Raw genomic sequence first — 24,054 nt, forward strand, 5'->3', positions numbered from 1 at the left:
GGAGACTGGGGGTCTCTACCTGTGTCCCGGATACAGAGCATGAGCTTGCATCTCAGAGAGCACAAACATTGCTTGTTTGGGACAGGTGTTGGCAGGGCAAGAGAGCTGAGGGGTGGATCTGTCGCTCCAACTGAAGTGGGGGGGGGGGCGCACCTCAGTCCCCAGGCCAGCCCTACTGGGACATGGGGTCTGGAGTCAGGAAGACCCAGGCCCACATATTGCATTTTCTGTTTACTGGCTCTGTGGCCTTGCCTAGTTCATGCGGTGTGACTGCGCTTCAGCTTTCTGATCTGTAAAATGGGGATGCTGACAGCCACCTCCCAGGGCTGCTGTGAGAGGAAGACAAGCCCCAGTACAGACAGCGCTGTGATGCACAAGCTGCATACAGAGTAGCTGGGGAAGCAGATGTTCCCAGTGTGTCTGGGGGCCATAGAGATGGGTAGTGCTGGGCAACACAAGGGCAACTGGCATCCTCTGGCCATTTCCATTCCCCTTGTCACAGTTAGAGACACAGCTAGAGACCTTTGTGTTTGTGACCTGGGGGTCATGCTGGGGAAGCCAGGCATAGTGTATTCCAGACCACACCAGAGGAGTTTAGCGGGAACGGGGAGGGCAGGGACGAGAAGCATTGTGCAGAAGTGCGGGCACCGAGGGTAGATGATTTGGGTGGTCGAACTGCACCCAGAGCTGTGAGTGAGCGAGCCTGCGGTCAGAGGAGGGGTGAGGGGTCTCGGGCGGGAAGGAGAAAACACCCCCCACCCCGCCCACCCACTCTTGGAGTCGCATGCGCACTGGGGACCTGGTGGAGAGGGCTTTTGTTGGGAAAGCGGGCGGGCTGGAGGGGTCCGCGCATGCGCAGGCTCCCCAGACGCGGGGGGTGCGCGGAGAAAAGGGGCGGGGTGGTCGGAGCTGCTGTGCTGGCAGCAGTAGGCGAGGGCGCGGCTGCGGGGTTCCTGGTGCTGAGGACGGACGCCATTGGAGCCCCAGGGAAGGTAAGAATCCAGCCTCGGACTGGACCGGGAGAGGACGAGTGGAACCCGGCACGGTGCGCCCTCCCCGCCCCCAATAGCCGGATCTGAACAAAGCCCAGGCACTCAGAACCCGAGCCCGCTTAGACCCACGGTCTAGGTAGGACACTCCGCCCCCCCCCCCCCCGCACCGACCTCTTCCAACAGGAGAGGAGAGCCTTCCAACAGGAGAGGAGAGCCTTCCAACAGGAGACTCAGGCTCTCTGATCCCCACTTACACTGGAGCCCACAATCCGAACCCCTTTAGCAGACCCGTGTGCACCCTGCTGAGCTATCTTAGAGCAGAGGCCCTACCCCCACCCCAACCACCCCTAGATCACTCCAACCAAGCTGACCCCGTGGGCCCCTTCCTGGAGTTGCGATCCTGGGGTTTGAGACCTCCAGTGCTCTAATTCATGCCTCACCTAATCCGAGCCCCCACCCCCACCCTTCTCACCCCTAGCGCTCCTGTATGAGCCCAACCCAGACCTGAATCATCAGCTGAATGCCCCCGCCTGGACCTAGCCAGAGGGTCTCTGGATTCAGTTTCCCATAGCTTTCCGGGGTCCCGGTAGTCTCAGCCCTCTCATGTCATCTGCTCTCCCCCTTCATCGTTAAATCCAAGCCCTTTGTTTCTCCCTCTCTCAATGCATCCCCCTTTGGGACTCTTCAGACCCAAGCCCACCAGTCCACCCCCTATTCAAATCTAGAGGCTGGGACGGGGAGCGTGCCCCTCTTGAACTCCCCTTTAAGTGCAGGGAGACCATCGCTATCCCTCTCCTAGTGCTGCGTCTCTGACAGAATCTAACCCAACAGACACCCCCTCCCTCCCTTCTCCCTCCTACCCCTCCCCCCTCTGTCTGCCTTGTACTGCCTAGTAACCTGATGATTGCAGCCTCCCTCCTCCTGAGGGATCCCACCTCCCACTGGATCCCGCCCCCTCCCCCTTGAAGAAGCCTCACCCTCCCTCCCTGGCTAAGCTCTCTTCTCCTTGGGACCACCCTCCCCGCCCCCCCCCCCCCCAGCATGGCTGAGGGAAGCTACCGCATGGAATCAGAAACCTACAACGTTGAAGACATGGATGAGGGTAGCGATGAAGTCGGGGAGGAGGAGATGGTTGAAGGAAATGACTATGAAGAATTTGGTGCTTTTGGAGGCTATGGCACCCTCACCAGCTTTGACATCCGTATCCTCAGAGCCTTTGGGAGCTTGGGTCCAGGCCTTCGCATCTTATCGGTGAGGCTCCTTATTGGCCACCTGCTGGCCCTGGGCCTTCTCCCCTGTGAAGCTGCTTTGAGGGGGTGGGGGGGGTGAATGGGAGGGTTGAATGGGGAAGGACTGCCCAGCCTCCGGAGCATTCCCTCTCCTGCTCAGAGAAAGGGGGTTTGGGAAGTCCGGGGTGGGGGGGCAGACGGGGGGTGGGGGTTGGGAGCTGGCTGCAGGGAGGAGGCTGGGTGGGAAGCATGATGTGAGCTTGTAGAACTGTCTGCCTTCCCCTACCCTTCTGTCTGGCCTTGCAGAATGAGCCCTGGGAACTGGAAAACCCTATGCTAGCTAGGACTCTGATGGAGGCATTTCAGCTGGATCCAGAAACACTTGCCAATGAGGCTGCTGCCCATGCTGTCAACGTAGCCCGCGCAGCCGCCTCCAATCGTGCTGCTAGGGCCGCTGCTGCTGCTGCCCGTGCCACCTACAATCAGGTGGTCACTAACCGCCCAGTGGCCACAGACCAGGCTTCAGGAGAAGATACCCAGCCCATGACCTATGCGGCCCAGGCTCAGGCAGCCACCCCTGAGACCACCCTTGCTGCTCCACACATCTCCCAGATGCTAGTCACCAGTGAGATGGCCGCCCCAGGGGCTCCAGCAAAGTCCACACAGCCCCAGACAGGCTCCCAGGCCCAGGAGGCTGCTACTGAGGGTCCTAGTGCTGCCTGTGGTTTCTCTCAGGCTCCGTGTGCCAGTGAGATGGATGCCACCCGGCCCAAGACAGCCTTCCTGGGTCAGAACGATCTCTTTGATTTCACCCAGCCGGCAGGAGTCAGTGGCATGGCCTTCTCTCGCTCCAAGAGGCCTGCCCCGGCCCAAGAGGCTGCCACAGAGGGCCCCAGTGCTGCCTCCGGGGTGCTCCAGGCAGCACCTGCCAGGGAGGGGGCAGCCACCCGGCCCAAGACCAAATCTGGAAAGGCTCTCGCCAAGACCCGGTGGGTGGAGCCTCAGAATGCTGTGACAGCATCTGCTGCCAAGACCAAGATGTCCACAAGCATCCCTGGGCCTGAGGGTGCAGCTGCCCCTGCCCAGCACAGTGCTGAGCCCTGGGTCAGGATGGGAGGCAAGAGGACCAAGAAGGTGAGACCTCCCTGCTGTCTGCACCCCCCCTTGCTCCCCTCCTTTCTCTGCTCTATCCTCTCCTCTCCCCTCCCCTCCCCTCCTCTCCCCTCCTCTTTTCTGTCAGCTTGTGCACGTTGGTCCAACACAAGTTTGCTAGTATGCTTTGACCCCATGAAGTCTCTGCCCTCAGGCCTGACGGGAGAAGAGGTTGGCTCGGTGCCGGGCACATAGTAAACACTCAGCACATGTCATCCACTGTTTGTACTACCCTCATTTCCAAGTATCTCTTCTGGTTAAGACGTGTGCTGGGCACTTTTGCACGGTGAGTCTGGTAGCCCTGGGTCTCTTCTCTCTCTCTAATGCTACAGTCCAAGCACCTGGATGACGAATATGAGAGCAGCGAGGAAGAGAGAGAGCCTCCTGCAGTCCCACCGACCTGGAGACCATCGCAGCCTCCAATGACAGTGCGGGCTCATATGGTTCCCCGGCCACCGATGGCCTTGAGGTCCCAGGTACCCTCAAGACATGTCCTGTGCTTGCCACCCCGCAACGTGACCCTTCTGCAAGAGAGGGTAAGAAATCTGCCTTTTCCCCGTCTTCCTCCTCTCCTCTCCTATGGGCCGGTTCTTGGAGGTCAGCCATGCCTTGATCTCCCCGTGTGCTCCTCCTCTTCCAGGCAAATAAACTGGTGAAATATCTGATGATTAAGGACTACAAGAAGATTCCCATCAAGCGCTCAGGTGGGCAACCTGCGCCCCCTCCCTGAGCTCTGCCCTTCCCCCGTCCCCATCCCTACCCTGCGGGGCCTTGCATCACATGTCCCCACCCAGTGTGCCCAGCTGATCGCTCCCATTTGCACAGTACGGGGGTCCCAACTGTGCTCCCCTCAGTGAGGCTGACTGAGGGGGTGCAGCTCTTTGGCCCCTGCTCAGCCCTGGTGCTCTCTCCACCTCTCATCTCCCGCAGACATGATGAAGGATGTCATCCGAGAATACGACGAACATTTCCCTGAGATCATTGAACGAGCAACGTACACTCTGGAAAAGGTGGGCAAAGGGACAGGGGCAGCTCCCTGTAGTACAAGAGCTGCAGGCAGGCCTTGCACCCTGCAGCCCCTTGAGGCCCACCTCCGGCACTACCTGCTCTGGAAGCCCTCCCTAGCTTCTCCACCTGGGAGCGTCCACCTTATGCTTCCACCCCCCGCGGGGTCCTCTCCCTCATGCTCTTTTGAGTGTCTCTTGTCCCCTGAAGTGGGTCCTGTTGCTTTGGCCGGTGCCAGAGCTCCCACAGGGCAGTTCTTGTTCGGCCTCTCTTCTTCAGTCTTCCGCGTGACTTTGGGGTCCCGGCTGAGAGAGAGTTCTGACGGGAAATGAAAGGACTGCCTGCGGGACAGGCAGCGTGGGTTTCTCATGTCCTGTTCTGGTTTCTCCCCCATGTAGAAGTTTGGGATCCACCTGAAGGAAATTGACAAGGAAGAACACCTGTACATTCTCGTGTGCACACGTGATTCCTCAGCTCGTCTCCTGGGAAAGTAAGAAAGGGCAGGCAAGAGGATTGTGGGTTCCTCGCTGGTGCCTCTCCCTTTCCTCTCGGAGAAACGGGAAAACAGGGCTTTGGTGCCTGGCACAGCTCCTACCCACAGTTAGTGGTGCCCAGTGATTAGGGGATGAAAGGGCAGGAGCCTGGGGTCAAGCCTTGGCTGCTCTCAGGGCTTCACCCCCACCCCGGCCACCTCCTCACCCCATCTTCTGGGAAAGCAGGCTCCTTGTTGCCTGTCCCTTCCTGCTACGTGCCTGGCCTGGGCTTGGCAGAATGGTCCTGGGAGAAGGAAGCTTCCTGTCCAGTCTAACTCCCGGTGCTCGAAGGGCGGGGAAGGTCTGGGTATACCTCCTGTGGACACACTGTTGCCAAGCATTTGCTCCCTGCCCTGACCCTGTTGTGGACACGACTCTGGGAGGGGCTCTTCGCATCTACGTTTGATGCGTGAAGCGATTCAGTCTCAGACAGAGGAAAAGATGGTCTGGGTCAGAGAACAAGCCATGCGCAGAGTGGGAAGAACCGCTCTGTAGCCCAGCCATCTGGGAAAGGCTAGTCAGGTGAACCGACCCTAGTCCCTCGGGCAGATGCCTGCCGGATAGAATGCATCTTTCTCCACCTTTAGGACCAAGGACACCCCCAGGCTGAGCCTCCTCTTGGTGATTCTGGGAGTCATTTTCATGAATGGCAACCGTGCCAGCGAGGGTGAGTGGCTGGACCTGCCGCCGGGTGGGGGTGGGGGGGTGTTGCCCAGAGTCTCAGCTTTGTGTGTGAAATTCTTGTATCTCATTTCCCCTCACAGCTGTCCTCTGGGAGGCACTACGCAAGATGGGACTGCGCCCTGGGTATGGTTGGGCTCTCGACTCCCACCCCTCAGTGTTGTCCTTGGGCACCAGTGGCACCAGGGTTGCAGTAGCCTGGTGGCCTGGTGCCAGGGGAGTGGACGTCCTGGACTGGGTAGAGGCAAAGGGTCTCGTCACGGTGCATGGGGAAATGGTCCTGAACTCTCAGCCCCTCGCTGCTCCATATCCCCTCTCTGGCCCCAGATGAGATGTAAGAGAAACCATCAGATTTAGGGATTGCACCAAACCCTTGCCTAGGGTATCCTTCACATCCTTGACGTGCGACCCCTGGTGCCACCCCAGGCCTCCATGGGGATGCCCCACAGGCTGGGCAGCTCTCAATCCTGCCAGGGAGTGCTCCCACCCACGTGTCCTTCACTGCCACTGTTCTTGTTATGGATTCCTTTCCTTGCCCTCAGGGTGAGGCACCCATTCCTTGGCGATCTGAGGAAGCTCATTACAGAGGACTTTGTGAAGCAGAAGTAAGTATTGGCCAGGTTAACTTTGTCTCATGCTTGTGCATTCCTCGTGTGCCGATCTGGCCGAGAAGCCATTCTCCATCCCATATCTTGGCACCAGAGGGATAGGTGTCCCTGGTGTGAGTGTGGGTGGCGTCTGGAGTGTTGGCGAGGAGTAGAGATCCAGCTTGGTCTTGGGGAAAGGGAGTACAAGCTGACAGAGAACACGGTGTAGGGTGTGTTACAACCCCCATGCCCTTTGGCACTTGCCCCATAGGCTATAGTAGAATTTCCCTTGCTTTCCATCCCGGGAACAGGGGACTCAGAGGGTGGAAGTCTGAGCATGGCCCCCACAGGTAAGCGCCCCATTTGGTCCTAGAGCCCAGCCCTCCTGGCTTTCTGGTTAGGGCCCACCCAGTCCTTGGTCCTTGGAGAACATGCGCGCACCCACACAGGCACACGGACACGTGCACGCGCACACCATCAGGGGTATGGGCAGAGTGTGCTGCTCTTCTTCCCTTTACAGTCGTTCTCTGCAGTGGGCCGTCCCGGGGTTCCGCCAGGCCATGGACGACACCCTGCACTGGGGTGAGCTCAGAGCAGGGTGCCTGATGAAATGGCTCCTCTGTTTACAACACACCCAACGGGACTCTGGGCGCATTGTGACAAGGGGCACAAACTTGTGGCCTTCCTATGAACAGATACCCTACACGTGTCCCACCCTGCACTTCCACGTGGCTTTTGGGCAGGACTGGTGGCCTAAGGCTTTGTAGGCCTCAATCGTGGAGGCAGAAACCCTAGGAGTGAGCGTGGGAGTGAGGCATGGGCTGGAGGTCAGGACCATCCTCCCCCAGGAGCTGAGCTGCAGCATCGGGCTGGAAAGGGGCCACCTGGGAGCCACTGGTGCAACAACAGGTCTGCCTGGCTGGAAGCAAACGTTTCTCTTCCTCTTGCCCTGAGGTACCTGGAGTACAAGAAGGTCCCCAATAGCAGCCCACCCGAGTATGAGTTCCTCTGGGGCCTGCGAGCCCGCCACGAGACCAGCAAGATGAGGGTGCTGCGGTTCATTGCCCAGGTAACAGAGAGCCTCTGTTTGGGGCCAGGCGATGGGGTCTGGGTCTGGTCCTTGCTGTACCTTCTTTGTTTCTTGGTCACGGCCTCCTCCCACTGTCTGTCCAGTGAGGATACTGACAGGTTCCTAAGTAGGTCACTGACACAAGTTCACAGACTTAGTAAGCGGGAGGGATGGGTGAAGCCCCTGGACTGGCCTGGAATAACGGGAGGGTCAGACTCCGGTGGTCTTTATTTGTGTAATGATTATGCACAGCTCCCAGGAGGGTGTATGGCAGGAAGCAGGTGCTCAGTGGAGGTGGGCTAGCTGTTTGGATGGTCGCTGTCACTCTACTGCAGAATCAGAACCGAGACCCCCGGGAGTGGAAGGCTCATTTCCTGGAGGCTGTGGATGATGCATTCAAGACGATGGATGTGGATATGGCTGAGGAGCATGCCAGGGCCCAGATGAGAGCCCAGATGAATATCGGGGACGAAGCTCTGATTGGACGGTGGAGCTGGGATGACATACAGGTGGAGCTCCTGACCTGGGATGAGGACGGAGATTTTGGCGATGCCTGGGCCAGGATTCCCTTCGCTTTCTGGGCCAGATACCATCAGTACATTCTGAATAGCAACCGTGCCAACAGGAGAGCCACTTGGAGGGCTGGTGTCAGCAGTGGCACCAACGGTGGGGCCAGCACCAGCATTCTTGATGGGCCCAGCACCAGCTCCACCATCCGGACCAGAAATGCCGCCAGAACGAGTGCCAACTTCTTCTCCTGGATCCAGTAAGGTTTTCAGTCGCTAAATGAAACTCTGCAGGAGGGTGTGGGAGGGGGCTGTGAGAAGTCGGGGGAGGGGGGGTGGGGGGGGAGGGCCTGGAAGCAGTGGGGGAACCAAGAGAGTGTGAAAGACATTTGTTCTGTCCTTGCCTCCCTCCCCGTTTCACATATATTTGTATTTCTGCGTCAGCTTTTGTGTCTTGCATTGCAGGCAGCGCTGATGGACTGCGGCCGTCACGCACCAGGCCAGAGTGCCTCCTCAGATCCCTCCCTCACACAGCACTCTAGGCAGCTTCTCCCTGCCCATCTGAGATGGCATGCCAGATGAAGCTCTCTCTGCCCTTCCTGCTTCGGTTGTGTGCTGTTGTTGTGCGCTTCTGTCGTGTTTTCATGTTTTTGGTATCGGTGTTACATTAAAGTTGCAAAATTACTTGGGAAGTTTCTTCCTTTACCTGCGCACGTGGTGCTCTGAGGAGCACGTGGTCGGGTGCTCTGAGATGGCCATGCCCCGCCTCTGCATGGAAAGCAATAGGTGTGGGTACAGTGCTGGGAGATGCGGAGGTGCCAGCTGAGTGCCTAGACTGTGAGTTTCGAGAGGCTCCAGTCCACAGAGTTACATGATTTCCCACGTGGTACAACCCCAGTTAGATGCCAGTGGTGGGGGAGGTGGCGGGAAAAGGGGTGGAGTGGAAGGCTGTGGGTTGGTGCCACGGTCCCTCCCACCACACAACAAGGTCCACAGACATTCACCAATCCCCACCTCCTCCACCCCATCTTTGGAGGCGCCATCTTAAGGGAACCCTTCCCTCATCCTCCACACAACCTCAGCATCTCATCCCTCCCTCAGATGGAGTCTTCAGGGCAAGGAGATAGGCCTCAGCGACATTCTCAGCCCTCCAGCAGGTGGAAGGAGGAGCCATTGTTCCCAACAGAGTAGGTTTAATGAAAGTAGAGCTCACCAGCCCGTTGCCTGTGGCCATGACCCGAGGCCTGTTGGTGGGCTCTGGAGCTCTTCTTCACTGGAAACAGGGCTCTCCCAGTGAAGCCAAAGCAAGGCCTAAGTCCTGGTGTCTTGAAGGGCTGAGTGATCCCTGCGGGAGTGGGGTGGGGACTGCAGTTCCTCCTGTGGACCAAGGTGAGACACCTGGGAGGGCTCAGTGGCAGGCGGGACAGTGGAACTTTCTCAGGCCCCTCAGTGACGTCCTCAGTTGAGGGGACGAGGTCCCAGGTTCAGAAGAGGGAGAGAGTAGTACTAAGGACCCCTGCACCCCATTGCCTCTTTTCCCTGAGAAGAGGTTCCCCTCTCTCACCCACACTAGGCTCCTGACCCAGATCCAGGCACCTAATTGCACAGGCCCAGTGGAGAATGAAAACGTGGGTCTCCCTGTGAAAAAATGATGAAGAATTCCAAGAGGGTGGCAGCAGAGCATGGAACCAGGTGTGCAACGCCTGCGAGCACGGGGTCCCATGGGGCTGTGTAAGTCACACCCCCGGGAAGCTGGCTGTGGAAGGTCTCCTCCCCTAAAGTCAGGCTTCAGGTGGGTTTCTGCCTTGTTGGCCACTGCTGTGCTTTCTGTCTTCCTGGCTGCTGGGTCTGGGCTCGGCAACAGGGACGCTGTGATTCTGACAGAGATGGGTTCCCCTTCACTTTAGCTTTACTGGTGCATGGCCTGGGATGTGAGAGGGATGGATGATGCCTGGGCCCCAGCCCTGGGGTGGTGGATGACCCAAGACACTTCTGGCACCCTCACCCTGGAAACCTCCCAGGATCCTGCTGTGCACACAGCAGGATGTGCCTTTTCCTGAATGAGGGTGCAGACACTCACCAAATGCCACAGGTGTGGGTTTGAGCACTGCGTGCAGAGGACAGCTGAGATAAGGCACCTCGTCTGGAAAGGAGGAGAAAGTATGTGGCAATTTATGACAGCTACAATGCGATACCAGTATCATTTGGAAATGCATTCAACAAAGTTTAACGCCTATTCAGATTAAAAGTTATCTGGAAACTGGGAATAGGAAAAACTTCTTAAATCTGATAAAGGTCATCTGAAACATACTTCATCATTAAAATCTGAAAGCTTTCCCTCTAAGGTCTCTTACCACTCCTAGTCCTGATTGGCAGTCTTACTTAGTGCATTAAGGCAGGATTTGCAAAAAATTGAAAGGGCATACAAGGTGGAAAGAAGTAAAATTGTCTTTATTCATAAGTGAGAAGATCACATACATAGAAAGTTCCACAAGTCCTTTAAAAAATTACTAGAACTCCTGCTAGTGAGATAAGCAAGGTGGCAGGATATGAGGTCCATACCCAAAAATCAATTATAGTTATCTGTCCTAGAAACAAAAAATTGGAAATAAAAATAAAAATATCATTTACAATACATGCAAAACATGAACTTGTAGGGTGAATTTAACAAAATACATGTGAAGCTGTAAATGAAACATTTACATCGGCATTGCTGAGAGAAATTTGAAAAGATGTAAATGAATGGAGAATAGATGATGTGTTTAGACTTTAAGGCTCAATATTGCTAAGATGAAAACTCTCCCCAAAATGATCTGCTGATTCATAATAATTCAAATGACTAAAAAAAACAACAAGGTGGTTATATAAATTTTACTGACATACAAAGGATTGAAATAGCCAAGGGGCGCCTGGGTGGCTCAGTTGGTTAAGTGTCCGACTTCGGCTTCGGTCGTGATCTCACGGTTGGTGAGTTCAGGTCCCGCATCGGACTTCCCGTCGGCAGTGTGGAGCCTGGTTGGGATTTTCACTCTCTCCTCTCTCTCTGCTCCTCCCCTGCTCGTGCTTTCTTTCTCTCTCTCAAAATACGTTAATATACTTAAAAAAAAAAATCTTTGAAATAGCCAAAACAACTGTGAAAGAGAAGCACATATTTGGAATTCTCATGCTGACTAACTTCCTAAGTTACTATAAAGCTACAGTCATCAAGATAGTGTGGTACTAGCATAAATATAGACATGTAAATAAATAGAAAACAAATAGAAAGTCCAGGAATAGAGGTACGCATATATGGGCAACTGATTTTCAACAATAGAGCTAAGGTGATCCAATGAGGGAAAATATGTGCTCAACAAATATTAAAGAAACATTGAATATGCATATGGAAAAAATAGAACTTTTGCATTACCTCAAATCACATACAAGGGGAACCCAAAAAAGACAATAAGCATATATGTAAAGGGAAAAATTATGAAACTTGTTCATGGTAACAGGAGAAAAACCTTTGTTAACTTGAGTTAGACCACACTTCCTAAAACACAAAAAGCATGAACAATAATAGGGAAAAATTGGTAAACTGGCTTTATAAAACAATTTAAAAGGCAAATTAAACCTTGCTTTTTTGGAAGATCTTGTTAAGAAAATAAAATCCAGTCACAGAGAGGGAGAATACTTACATAATAAAGAACTTACTTGCATGTCTGGACATACAAAAATCTCTTACAACTCAGTAATGGGAACACAGAACTTGTTTTAAAAATAGCTAAAATATTTGAACAGACATTTCCCCCAAAGAAAATGCATGCCAAATAATTAAACACATGTAAAGTTGCTCAAAGTTATTAGGCAACAAGAAAATAAAAATTAAAACTGAACCGAGACAGCATACCACAACTACTAGAAAGAGCTACATTCAAAATGGGTGACAATGATGGCAAGGGCTGGTAAGGTGGAGCCACTATGGTTTTCACATGTTAGTGTAAAGACTAGGTACTTTGGCAGTTTTTGGCAGTTTCTTATTAAGGTAGGCAAGCAAGTACCATGTAATCTAATCATTCCACTCTTTATTTAATTCAGAAAACTAAAAGCACATGTCCACACCAATCTTGTATGTGAATGTTGATAGCAGCTTTATTCATAATGTCCCCAAACTGAAAACATCCCAAATGTCCAGCAGTTGGTGAATGAATAGCAAACTTTGGAATATTCAAAGTATCGCAAAGGAGCAAACTACCAACACACACAATGTTTGGGAATATCAAAAGCATTACGTGGTGGACGACTGGAAACAGAATATTGCATGCTGTTTGAATCATTTGACATACAATTCTTGAGAAGATAACACTATACTGAGACAAGAGATCTTGGTGGTTGGCCAGGGCTGGAGATGGAGCAAGAAGTTTGACTTCAAAGGCACAAGAGGGAAGTTGGCAGGGCACTGGAAATATTCTGAATATTGATAGTGGTGGTGGTTACACACGTTTCAATTTGTCAAAACTCATCAAACTGTACACTTAAATAGGCACAGTCTATTGAATGTAAATTATGTATCAACAAAACAAAACAAAAAATAAACATAAAAGATATTTTACAGACAAAATATAAAATACCTGAAAGCAAGAAATGTATTATATACATTTTCAACAGGTAAGTCATGGTGAAGAGATGCTAGTACACTAGATGATGAATTAGATAAAAATATCTAGAGTAAAACATACAGAGAAAAGATGAAGGAAATACAAAATGAGTAGGAAGAGATTCAGTGGATGCAGAGGCTAACATGGGCGGAACATATTTTAATTGGAGTTAAATGAAGAGGAGACAGGAAAAGTGCCTGGGCAATATTTGAACAGACAAGGGCATGCTGTTTCCAAAACTGATGAATAACATCTTGCTTAAGACTCAAGAAACACTAAGAATCTCAAGCAAGAAAGTTCTAAAGCAGACATCTTTTAAACTTACATTGTCAACCTGCAAGAGAGAGAGCGAACATCATGGAAGCAACCACGGCAGATAAAGCTAAAGCCATGGTCTTCAAAACGGAACAATGAGAGCGATGATTGACTTTCAGCATAAACAGGGAAGACCAGAAGTCTCTAGGATGACATATTCAAGGTGTTGAAACAATATAACTGCCAACTTAGGGCTCTATAACCAGGAATAATATCCTTCAAGATGAAGATGAAATAAAGACATTTCCAGATAAACAAAACAATGAAGGTTTCATATTCTTATTATATGATCCAGCAATCATGCTTCTTGGCATTTACCCAAGTGAGTTGAAAACATTTGTCCACTCTAAAACCTGCACACAAAAATTTATAACAGCTTTATTCATAATTGCTAAAACTTGGATGCAATCGTTACAGCACGGTGACTATAGTTAATAATAGTGTATTGTATACTTGAAATTTGCTGAGAGAGTACACATGAAGTGTTCTCACCACAAAAAAAGGGGGTAACTATCAAACCATGATTACTTTGATCGTGGTAGTCATTCCACAATGGATATCAAAATGTTACATTATTCCACCTAAATAGATACAATTATTATTTGTCAACCATACCTCAACAAAGCTGAAACAAAAGATGTCCTGCAATAGGTAAGTGCATAGACTGTGGCACATCCATATAATGCAGGGTTACACAGGGAAATAGGGAAAAGTGCTACCAAGTTGCAAAGGGACATTTAGAAACATAGAGACAGGTTGCTACATGTAAAAAGACAATCTGAAAAGGCTACCTACTGTATGAATCCAACTAATGCATATGATATTATGGAAAACGCAAAACTATGGAAACACTAAAAAGATCAATGTTTGCAAGGACTTTGGGGTGAGTCAAGGAAGGGAGACTAAGTGGAACAAAAGGAGGTCTTAGGACACTGAAAGTATTTCGCTTTCTTACACCACACACAAAAATAAATTCAAAATGGGTGAAAGACCCACATATGAGACAGGAAACCATCAAAATCCTAGAGGAGAGGGGCACCTGGGTGGCTCAGTCGGTTAAGCATCCAATGTCGGCTCAGGTCATGATGATCTCACGGTTCGTTCGTTCAAGCTCCATGTTGGGCTCTGTGCTAACACCTCAGAGCCTGGAGCCTGCTCTAGATTCTGTGTCTCCCTTCTCTCTGCCCCTCCCCCACTCACACTCTGTGTGTGTGTCTCTCTTGAAAATAAATAAACAATAATTTTAAAAAAAAATCCTAGAGGAGAAAACAGGTCAACTTCTTTTACCTCGGTCACAGCAACTTCTTACTAGACATGTCTCCAGAGGCAAGGGAAACAAAAACAAAATTGAAATATTGGGAACTTATCAAGATAAAAACCGTCTGCACAGCAAAGGAAACAATCAACAAAACTAAAAGGAAACTGATGGAATGGGAGAAGATAATTGCAAATGACATATCTGATAAAGGCGTAGTATCCAAAATCTGTAAAGAACTTATCAACCTCAACATCCAAAAAACAAATAAACCAGTGAAGAAATGGGAAGATGACATGACTAGATACTTTTCCAAGGAAGACATCCAGATGGCTAACAGACACATGAAAAGATGCTCAACATCACTCATCACAAAGAGAAATACAAATCAAAACTGCAATAAGGTACCACCTCATACCTGTCAGAATGGCTAAAGTGAACAACTTAGGAAGCAACAGGTATTGGCAAGGATGCGGAGAAAGGGGAACCCTTCTGCATTGTCGGTGGGAGCGCAGACTGGTGCAGCCACTCTGGAAAACAGTATGGAGGTTCCTCAAGAACTAAAAATAGAACTACCCTACAACACAGCAATTGCACTACTATGTATTTATCCAAAGGATACATTTATCCAAAGGATACATGTATTTATCCAAGGAGTGCTGTTTTGCAGGGGCACATGCACCCCAATGTTTATAGCAGCCCTATCAACAATAGCCAAATTATGGAAAGAGGCCAAATGTCTATCGAATCATGAATGGATAAAGAAGTGGTATATATATTATATGATGGAATACTACTTGGCGATGAAAAAGATGAAACCTTGTCATTTGCAACAACGTGGATGGAACTAGAGGGTATTATGCTAAGCGAAATAAGTCAGTGAGAGAAAGACAAATATCATATGATTTCACTCACGTGTGGAATTTAAGAAACACAATGGATGAACATAGGGGAAGGGAAGGAAAAATAAGATAAAACCAGTGAGACAGGCAAACCATAAGTGACCCATAAATAAAGAGAACAAACTGAGGGTTGCTGGAAGGGAGGTGGGTGGGAGAATGGGCTAAATGTGTGTTGGGCATTAAGGAGGTCACTTGTTGGGATGAGCACTGGGTGCTATATGTAAGTGATGAATCCGTGGGTTCTATGCCTGAAACCTCTATGTTAACTAACATGAATTTAAATTAAAAAAAAAAAGAAAGAAAGAAAACAATAACCTGTGCCTCTCTTTCAAAATTTAGTAGAATGGCAAATTCAACTCAAGAAGGCAGAAGAAATGAAGTAAGGATAAGAGCATTAATAAGCTAAAGATAAAACAAAATAGTCAAGGTTGGTTCTTCAGAAGGACAATACAATTGATAATCGTCTTTGTGGGCCTGAAGAAAAAGGAGAGAAGTTCTCTAGAAACCAATGTCTGGAACGACTGAAGAGACATAGCTATGAGTAATGAAGATATCGGAAGGTCATTAATCAAAATCATAAGCAGCTTTATGTAAATGCAATTGAAGAAGTAAAGTAAAAATTTCAAGAAAACACAAAATGACACAAGATCAACAAATTATTCTCTAAATATTAAGCACGTGGAATCTGAAGAAAACAACAACAACACAAAACAACGTCCATATTCAGATGATACCACCAATTAATGCAACAAAACTTTCAGGATGAAAAAAATGTCAATCTTACATACCTGCCGGAAAATAGCAAAAAGAGGAATCACTTCTCATCTCAGTCCACGAGGCCTTAACATGATAAGAACGTTATAAGAAATGAAATGTATAGACTGATCTTTCATATAAGCACAGAAGGAAAAATCATGAATAAAACACTAGCAAAACAAATCCAGTTGTATGTTTTAAGAGGATAATATATCACAAGCAAGTCAGGATTATTCTAGAAATGGAGTGGTTTAGCACCTGAAAAATAAATGTATTCCACAGAATCAATGTGTTAAGAAGAAAAACTTATTATATTCCCTATAGATGCAGAGAAAAGTATTTCATGAATTTGATTTTCAAAAAATAAACATCAAGCGATGTGGAGAATAGGGAAACTTGTACACTGTTGGTGGGAGTGTAAACTGGTACAGGAACTATGGAAAACAGAATGGAAGTTCCTCAAAAAATTAAAAATAAAACTGCCATATGATCCAGCAATTCCGCTTCTGAGTTTATATCCGAAGGAAACAAAATCACTTTCTCGAAGAGATATCTGGATCCCCATGTTCATTTCAGCATTGTGCCCTATAGCCAAACCTTGGAAACAACCTAAGTGTCTATCGAGACATGAATGGATAAAATATATTTTATAATGGGATATTATTCAGTCGTAAAGCAGAGAGATGCCCTGCCATTTGTACAACATGGAAGGATGTTGAGGGCATTCTGCTAAGGGAAATAAGTCAGACAGGCAAAGACAAATACTGTATGGTCTCACTTATGTGTGGAATCTAAAACGAAGCCCAACACAGAAACAGACAGTAGATGGTGTTTGCCAAGGGCTGGAGGGTGGAGAATGTGGGGAGGTGTTGGTCAAAGTGTGAAGAATCTCAGTTAGAAGATGAAAAAGTTCTGGAGGGGTGCATGTACCCCAATGTTTATAGCAGGGCTTTCAACAATAGCCAAATCATGGAAAGAGCTTAATTGTCCATCAGCTGATGAATGGATAAAGAAGATGTGGTTTATATATACAATGGAATACTACTCGACAATGATAAAGAATGAAATCATGCAATTTGCAACCACGTGGATGGAACTGGAAGGTATATGCTAAGTGAAATAAGTCAGTCGCAGAAAGACAGATATCATATGTTTTCACTCATATGTGGATCTTGAGAAACTTAACAGAAGACCATGGGGGGAAGGGAAGGGGGAAAAACTAGTTACAAACAGAGAAGGGAGGAGGCAAACCATAAGAGACTCTTAAATACAGAGAACAAACTCAGGGTTGAAGGGGGGCGGGTGGGGGAGAGGGGAAAATGGGTGATGGGCATTGAGGAGAGCACTTGTTGGGACGAGCACTGGGAGTTGTATGTAAGCGATGAACCATGGGAATCTACCCCCAAAACCAAGAGCATGCTTTACACACAGTATGCTAGCCAATTTGACAATAAATTATATTTAAAAAAAAGAAAAATTCCTGGAGTTCTATATTGAGCACAGTGATTATAGTTAACAAAACTGTGACATACATTTTAAAGTTACTAAGAAAATTGATCTTAAATATTTTTACCAAAACATTTTAATTATGTGACGTGGAGTTGTTAACTAACTTTATTGTAGGGATCATTTCATTGAAATGATCATATCACTGAAATTGTGTGTGTGTGTGTGTGTGTGTGTGTGTGTGTGAAATCATCATGTTATTTAAATTTATGTAATGCTATATGTCAATTATATATCAACAGAGGTAGAAATTTTTTAAATAAAAATAAACATTTATTGTAAAACCTCTATGCCAACTAGGAATAAGAGAACTCTCTTAAACCAATCAGAGTATCTTTACAAGCCTACAAGAACCATTGCGCTTAATCATGAAATATTGAAAGCCATCCCTCTGAGACCATGAAAAAGACCAGGTTACCCACTGCCACCACAAACAATGCCATAAGGGAAGAAAAAGTAGTAAAAAGGATCCAGCAATACAGCCCCAAATGCATACACGTGTGAATCAAAGGACATGTATGTGAATGATTCCCACAGTAACATTTCTAACACTCTGGGACTGGAAATTACTGAAATGTCCACCATCAGAAATAGAATGCACAAAAAACCGTGGTATATTTATACAAATTGAAATATTACTCAGTAAGGAATATCAATGAACTCAGCTAACAAACTACAGAAAAATGAAGAGCACTAAGTGAAAAATATAATGCTGCCAGAAGAAAGCTACATTATAAGAATATGTACTATAATGACTCTATTTATCATGTGCAATGAAGTTCACAAACAAGCAAAAGCCAAGTGTTAAAATTCAAAACACTAGTTAGACTCGCTGAGGTGGCACACAGCAGTGAGTAGGTAAAGGCATGAGGGTGATTTGGGGTTGCTGGCAATGCCAGATCTCTTGACCTGGACTATAGTTACTCAGATATTTGTGATGATATAATAATTTACTGAATGGTACACATGTTTCATACAATTCCCTTTTTGTGTTGTATTCCACTGAAAAGTTACAGAAATGTGTTTTAATAAGTAGAATCCCAGGAGTATACATGAGGAGTTGATTCCTTGCTGATTTGAATATTCTCTGGCCACAATGTCATTAAAGTATAAATTAATGACCAAAACCATTTGAAAACTCCCTCATATATTTGTAAGTAAAGAATATCCTCCTGATACCCAGGCCTCTATGAAGAAATCACGTTTAAATTAGAAAATGTTTTGAACAGACTAATGTGAAAACTTGAGAGCCTTTTGCCTGCTATAGTTATGAAATCTCTCCACTTGTGATAGATTTCTCGGGGAAAGATCTCCTGCATCTATGGGAAAAGACAAGATGCCAGCAATCTGCACAAGTTGGGAATGAAGCTAGGAATTAAACTTTTATGTAGATTTTTGCTTAAATCCCTATATTGGGTTTGGATGCCTGCCTTCACCTAAGGCTGAGATCCCAAAGTCCATTAATCATCCCTAAATCCCCTCCAGAGAGTGTTTCCTCAAACTCCCAAGGGTTTGGGGAAAGTAATTTGCCCAGATAGAGGTTGCCGAGAGGGGTTCTGGATGTCTAAATGTGTCTTAACTATACTGTAGAGCAATCATGTAATTTACAACCCCACCATTACCCCTAACTTGCTGGAAAACATGCCACTGCCAATCTTGCAAACAGTTTGAAGGTCTGGTGAGGGGGTTTAAAGACCACTGCTTTGGAGTTTTCCTCACTGGTTGGGTAGGATTAAATGGTCTTAAACCAGTGAAGTCAGACATCACTCATCTATCTGCTTCCCACCTTCTCATACTTTATAATAATTGTCTCTTTACCCACCCTTTTTGTCCTTGTGAGGTTAAGAATCTAATGAAAAGGATCTAGCCTGGAGAGCAGAAGCAGGAATAGATGGAAGAACAAAGAATGAAAGAGAATACATGAAGGACATGAACAAAGGTGCCTCTGGGGCACTTGGAAACAGAAACAAGCATCCACCAACACGATGAAACAGCTCCTCACCCTCTTTTGGTGCATGTGTTAGATCCCAAAGAGTGGGCATCCAGTTGGACTTCAGGCTCACACCTTGGGTAGCAGAGGACAGGATACCTAGGTCCCATCATAAGAGTCCCATCATGCTGCAAACGATGGAAGAGGGTAGTTGACCCCAACATTAAGGGGAAGACAGTTACCTAAAGATGCAATAAGAGAACGCTGGATGGCAGAAGGACAAATGCTAATGGCATTCCCTGCACTGAGCCCACCACAAAAATTAGTTCCCCTATTGTTCATTTAATTCCACATCACTTACTATAATTGGCGATGTTAACAATTTTGCCTGTGATTCATTTTATGACGCGCTGATCTACCAAGCTGAAGCTCAATATGCATGGCCCATGTTAGGTCGCTCATAATCGAATGACTTAATTCTTAGTCACTCCATAAGTAGCTAGGTAGGGGCAGGGGAGGGAGGGTGTGAGGTAGAGCAAAGTATAGAGATAAGGAGGAAGGAAAAAGGGAAAAGAGGGAAAACAACGCAGGAACAAAATGAAAAACTAAGGAGGGAGAGAAGAGGCAGGGATAGAGGAAGACAGAAGGAGGAGACACTCAAAGACAATGCAGGTAGGAGAGAGGGAGGAGTGAGAGGGGAAAGAAAAGAGAGTGATGATGTATATTGAAGTGGTCATAGCACAGCCTCACCCACAAGAATCCTGTGGGCCTGCAGCATGATGCAGAGAATGGCGTGTTTGTTTGCGTGTGTGTGTGCGTGTGTGCGTGCGTGTGTGTGTGTGTGTGTGCGCGCGCGCGCGCTTGCACCTGTGTGTTTTCTGTGTGATAGTAATTGCAGGGACCAAAATACCTGTGGAAATTTCTGGATTCATTTAATATGAGTGCTTTGCTCAAATCTCTTCCTCCCAGGGCTTTTGTGTCAGGACCACCTCTGCTTTCCTCCTACAGTCCAATGCATCACTCAGCTTCAGTTTCCATGGTAACCAAAGTATCTGTTTCCTGTCATGACTAAGGACTAAAAATGAGACAGAGAAAGGCAGAGAAATGAATGTTCCTCTGAGGTACACAAGCCCCTATTCAGGGATTAAAAGGCACAATCTATTTAGTTCCATCTTGCCCTGAGCCCATGCTGGGTGGAGGAGGACAGAAATTGTAGAGAGACACTCAATACAAACCTAGAATTTCTACCTCTCCGTAACACATCTACGTAGTTGGGAGACCTAGGCTTCCTGGCCCCCTAGCCGGCTTCTTACCAACAATTTGTTTTACTTGCGAACCATACACATGAAATCCAGGATTCATGCCCCCCAACCTACTTCTCCTTGTCCTACCATGTACCCTCTATCACATTATGGGGACTGGGTGTCCAGTAGCCCCATCTTCTGACACAAACCTCAGTTCCAGCCCAATTTCAGAAGTACTGCTTCCAGAAAAGATCCATGATCTGCAGTAGGGTAGTCACTCAGGACAACTTCCTCCTCTCCTCTTTGGCCTGGGAAACCTCTACCCAGACCACAAGACCAGTTAGTTAGCCTCCTACTTCCTGCCCCACCACCCCAGTTCTACCAGGGCCTTGGAGAGTCAGAGGAGGGAGGTCTCTGCCAGTCTCTGGGTTTTGGAAAACAGCGCCTTTTCCCTTTCCCCTTATCCAGAGTAGCCAACTTCCTTCTTTACATTTTCTCCTGTTTCGGAGACTGGGCAAGCACAGTGCCAGGCAGGACAGGAGACTTCCTGGAGCAAATTTGTGGGGATAGACAGCACAAACCTTGAGGGTATGTCCCATCTACCCCTCCCTTCTCTCCCAGTATTGTAGCTATCTCTGGAAGTCCATTTGATCAGCCTCACTCTCTTTTCATGGGTCCTGGCTGCCCACCATATTCCATGCCCACTTGGAATCCCTCAGTCTGAAAAAATCTAAGGAATCTCATCTCCATTTCTATTGAATAAACCACACTGGACAGAAATCAAAGCCTTGCCCATTCTCCTGATCTTGGGGTCTTTTTGAGACATCCAGTTTATGTTTGTTAAAGGAGTTTGCCAGAACTCCACCTACCTGCCACTTCTCTATATCTCACGCCCCTCTTAGGGGATCCTGATCTGCTTGGGTGGCGGTCTCTGTCTTGATACCCAGGAGGAGATTCCTTTGGAGTAGGACCAAAGTGGAACCATAATGCAGGAAGACAATGCTTTGCTTGAAGCCCTTCCCCTGAAATCTCCCCAAACACCACTCTTGACTTTATGCGTGCGCAGATTTTAATGACAGGTGAAAGGTAACTTGAGGAGCTAGACACAATTGTAATATGGAAGAAAACTATTAGGATACGATGGCTAAAAGTCAACATCCTTAAAGCCCAAGGAAAATCACCCATCTCCTACTTCTCCAAAAAAACGGTAGGCCTTCTAGGGAGATTCTACCCTGAGTGGATCCTTGTTTCTAGTGTGTCTTCTCTGTCTTGAGGACTGCCCTTTTCTCCTCCTGAGGAAGAGAAAGTCCCTTCCATTCTCCCCTCTGTTGCAGAGATTTCTTTTTCTTTTAACAGTAGGATCTCTCCACATCTCCAGCCCCCCAACTCTGAACATACAAGCGCATAAAGACACTCACGCACATGCCCCAGGACTAGCAGTGGCACACAATAATCCCTAACCAATACATTTTTCAACACTTAAATTTGTCAGTCCAGATTAACCTCCAGTACTCAGTATGAATCTCATGGGCTTCCAACCTCTTTCCCTCATCCACTAGCCATTACTGGTTTGCTAATCCCTCATTCTCAATTTGGATTTACACAAGGATGTAAGTATCATCATGTCCTTAAGCAAGAGTATGAAGCCTGGGGCAGGTGGGTCATAATTTTAACAAAGTCAGTATCTCCAGCAGATCAAATCTTTCTTCTGACCCTGTAAAAGATTTAGCCCCTGGGGCACCTGGGTGGCTCAGTCGGTTGAGCGTCCGACTTCGACTCAGGTCATGATCTCTCAGTCTGTGGGTTCGAGCCCCGCGTTGGGCTCTGTGCTGACAGCTCAGAACCTAGAGCCTGCTTCGGATTCTGTGTCTCCCTCTCTCTTTGCCCCTACCCTGCTCATGCTCTGTCTCTCTCTCTCTCTCTCTCTCTCTCTCTGTGTGTGTGTGTGTCAAAAATAAATAAACATTAAAAAAATTTAAAAGATTTAGCCCCTGCTGATAACCACTCATTCCCATCAGCATACAATCGTGCTCCACTATACACCATTTTAAACAAATACCTTGATTACACTTCCCTACCAATTATTGTTCCATTTATCTGCTGCCCTTTTACAGCAAAGGCTTTAAGATAAGTTGTCGAGACGGGCTGTCTCCACTTCTTCCCCTCTCCCTCCAACAAGTCTTGCACCCCCTTCTGCCCTCTAAATTTGTTTTTTCATGCTCTTCAATAACCAGCATGATGTGAAATCATAGTATCATTCCTACGCTTCTGTTTAACTTCTTAGTAGCATTAGACATACTGCCTACTCCCTCTTCCTTGTTATCTTTTGAATTTTGTGAAACCACTCTCTTCTGGTTTTCTTCCTTCCTGCATGGATGCTATCCTTTGACTTACTTATGGGGTCCTCTTCCTCTAAACATCTTTATAGGTTGACATGCTCTAGGTTGCTGCTTCTCTTTTCTTCCTTTTGCACATTTTCTAAGAAATTTTTAATCAAGTTATGCCTTAAATATGTACAGCTATTTGTATGTCAGTCACACGTCAATAATGTGGGTATAAAAATAAAATAAAATATTTTATTCTCCCTTTATAACTGTAAATAACACTTACATGTGCCAACCTCTGTACGAATCGGTGTGTGGTTACAATAATAGAAAAAGTCTCAAGGGTGCGTGGGTGGTTCAGTTGGTTGAGCATCAGACTCTTAGGCTCAGGTCTTGGTCTCATGGCTTGTGGGTTCAAACCCCGCATCGGGCTCTGCACTGACAACATGGAGCCTGCTTGGGCTCCCCTCTCTCCCTCTTCTACCTCTCTGCCGCTCGTTTGCTCTTTCTCTCTCAAAATAAATTTAAAAAACTTAAAAAAAAGAAAAAGGCTCAGGTTTGTTCAATCAAAAACAAATCTCCTTGAGAAGAAATCACAAAGGAATTTGTAAAATATTTTTAACTGAATCAAAGTTAAGTTTGTGGGGGCACTTCTTAAAGCAATCATCTTCTGCCTTAAGAAACAACAACAACAACAACAACAAACAGAAAATTAAACCCAAAGTAAATAGAGAATAAAATGCTTAAAATAAGAGTGGAGATCATCAAAAGAAGAACAAAAAGCTGTAGAAAGTCAGCAAATTTAAGAAGCCATTCTTTAAAATATTAATGAAGATAATATAACATGATATATACAGATCAAGAAAAAGAGAGAAAGGCTCAAAATCACAAGAAATGCAAGAGTAGAAATCACTATAAGCTCTATAGAAATTCAAGAGAAAGTAAAATATATCACAAAGTCTAGACAACAACAATTTGGAACAGTTAGATGGAAAGGGCAAAACTCCTTTAAAAAACACAACTTACCAAACTAGCATGTGGGAAAATAGAATATGTAAATGGTCCCGTATATAACTCATAATTAAAACTTTCCAAATAGCAAACTCCACCCCAGTCAGTTTCACCAGTGTATTCTCTTAAACATTTAGGGAGGAAAGAATGCCAATTCTACACACATTCTTCCAGAAAATTGATTAAAAGTGCAAATGTCCCAAGTCATTTTATGAGGACGGTATGAGCTGGATAAAATGTTAACTTGCTTAAACATTTACAAATCAAGTAATGAAATGTATCTCAATAGAATAAAAACAAAAATAATATGGTGTTCTCAATAGATAAAAAGGAAGGTTTTGACATAACTCAGTACACATATATGACCAAAAAAAAATACTCTCAGGAAATTAGGAAGAGAAGGAATCTTCCTCAACCTGATAA

General features: G+C 47.0%; 1 protein-coding gene and 1 non-coding gene across 4 annotated transcripts; both read left to right on the forward strand.

Annotated features, from left to right (window-relative positions):
* Nucleotides 1-858: 858 nt before the first annotated feature.
* Nucleotides 859-8,438, forward strand: LOC131502229 (melanoma-associated antigen D4). Of its 3 annotated transcripts, none has more exons than XM_058712882.1 (13): nucleotides 859-992; nucleotides 2,033-2,243; nucleotides 2,528-3,355; nucleotides 3,706-3,909; nucleotides 4,014-4,077; nucleotides 4,304-4,383; nucleotides 4,777-4,868; nucleotides 5,499-5,578; nucleotides 5,676-5,718; nucleotides 6,135-6,197; nucleotides 7,134-7,248; nucleotides 7,584-8,014; nucleotides 8,220-8,438. In XM_058712882.1, the coding sequence occupies exons 2-13, from the start codon at nucleotides 2,034-2,036 to the stop codon at nucleotides 8,227-8,229; spliced, it is 2,220 nt and encodes a 739-aa protein (XP_058568865.1). In that variant the 5' UTR covers nucleotides 859-992; nucleotide 2,033; the 3' UTR covers nucleotides 8,230-8,438. The 3 variants fall into 3 exon arrangements, with proteins under 3 accessions (XP_058568865.1, XP_058568867.1, XP_058568866.1); XM_058712883.1 differs by lacking the exon at nucleotides 859-992 and adding an exon at nucleotides 1,017-1,128; XM_058712884.1 differs by lacking the exon at nucleotides 8,220-8,438 and having other exon boundaries at nucleotides 7,584-8,018.
* LOC131503339 (small nucleolar RNA SNORA11) lies at nucleotides 6,759-6,887 on the forward strand. Its single transcript, XR_009257429.1, has one exon. It is a non-coding gene; the product is annotated as a small nucleolar RNA SNORA11 (small nucleolar RNA).
* Nucleotides 8,439-24,054: the final 15,616 nt, after the last annotated feature.

The sequence above is a fragment of the Neofelis nebulosa genome, chromosome X (assembly GCF_028018385.1).
Source record: "Neofelis nebulosa isolate mNeoNeb1 chromosome X, mNeoNeb1.pri, whole genome shotgun sequence".
Lineage (NCBI taxonomy): Eukaryota > Metazoa > Chordata > Mammalia > Carnivora > Felidae > Neofelis > Neofelis nebulosa.

Excerpts from the sequence above, each read along its gene's own strand:
- LOC131502229 (XM_058712882.1), top strand. The coding sequence starts at position 2,034 with ATGGCTGAGGGAAGCTACCGCATGGAATCAGAAACCTACAACGTTGAA. Across the intron at positions 4,869-5,498 it reads TCAGCTCGTCTCCTGGGAAA|GACCAAGGACACCCCCAGGC; the intron begins GTAAGAAAGGGC and ends CTCCACCTTTAG. Across the intron at positions 5,579-5,675 it reads TGGCAACCGTGCCAGCGAGG|CTGTCCTCTGGGAGGCACTA; the intron begins GTGAGTGGCTGG and ends TTCCCCTCACAG.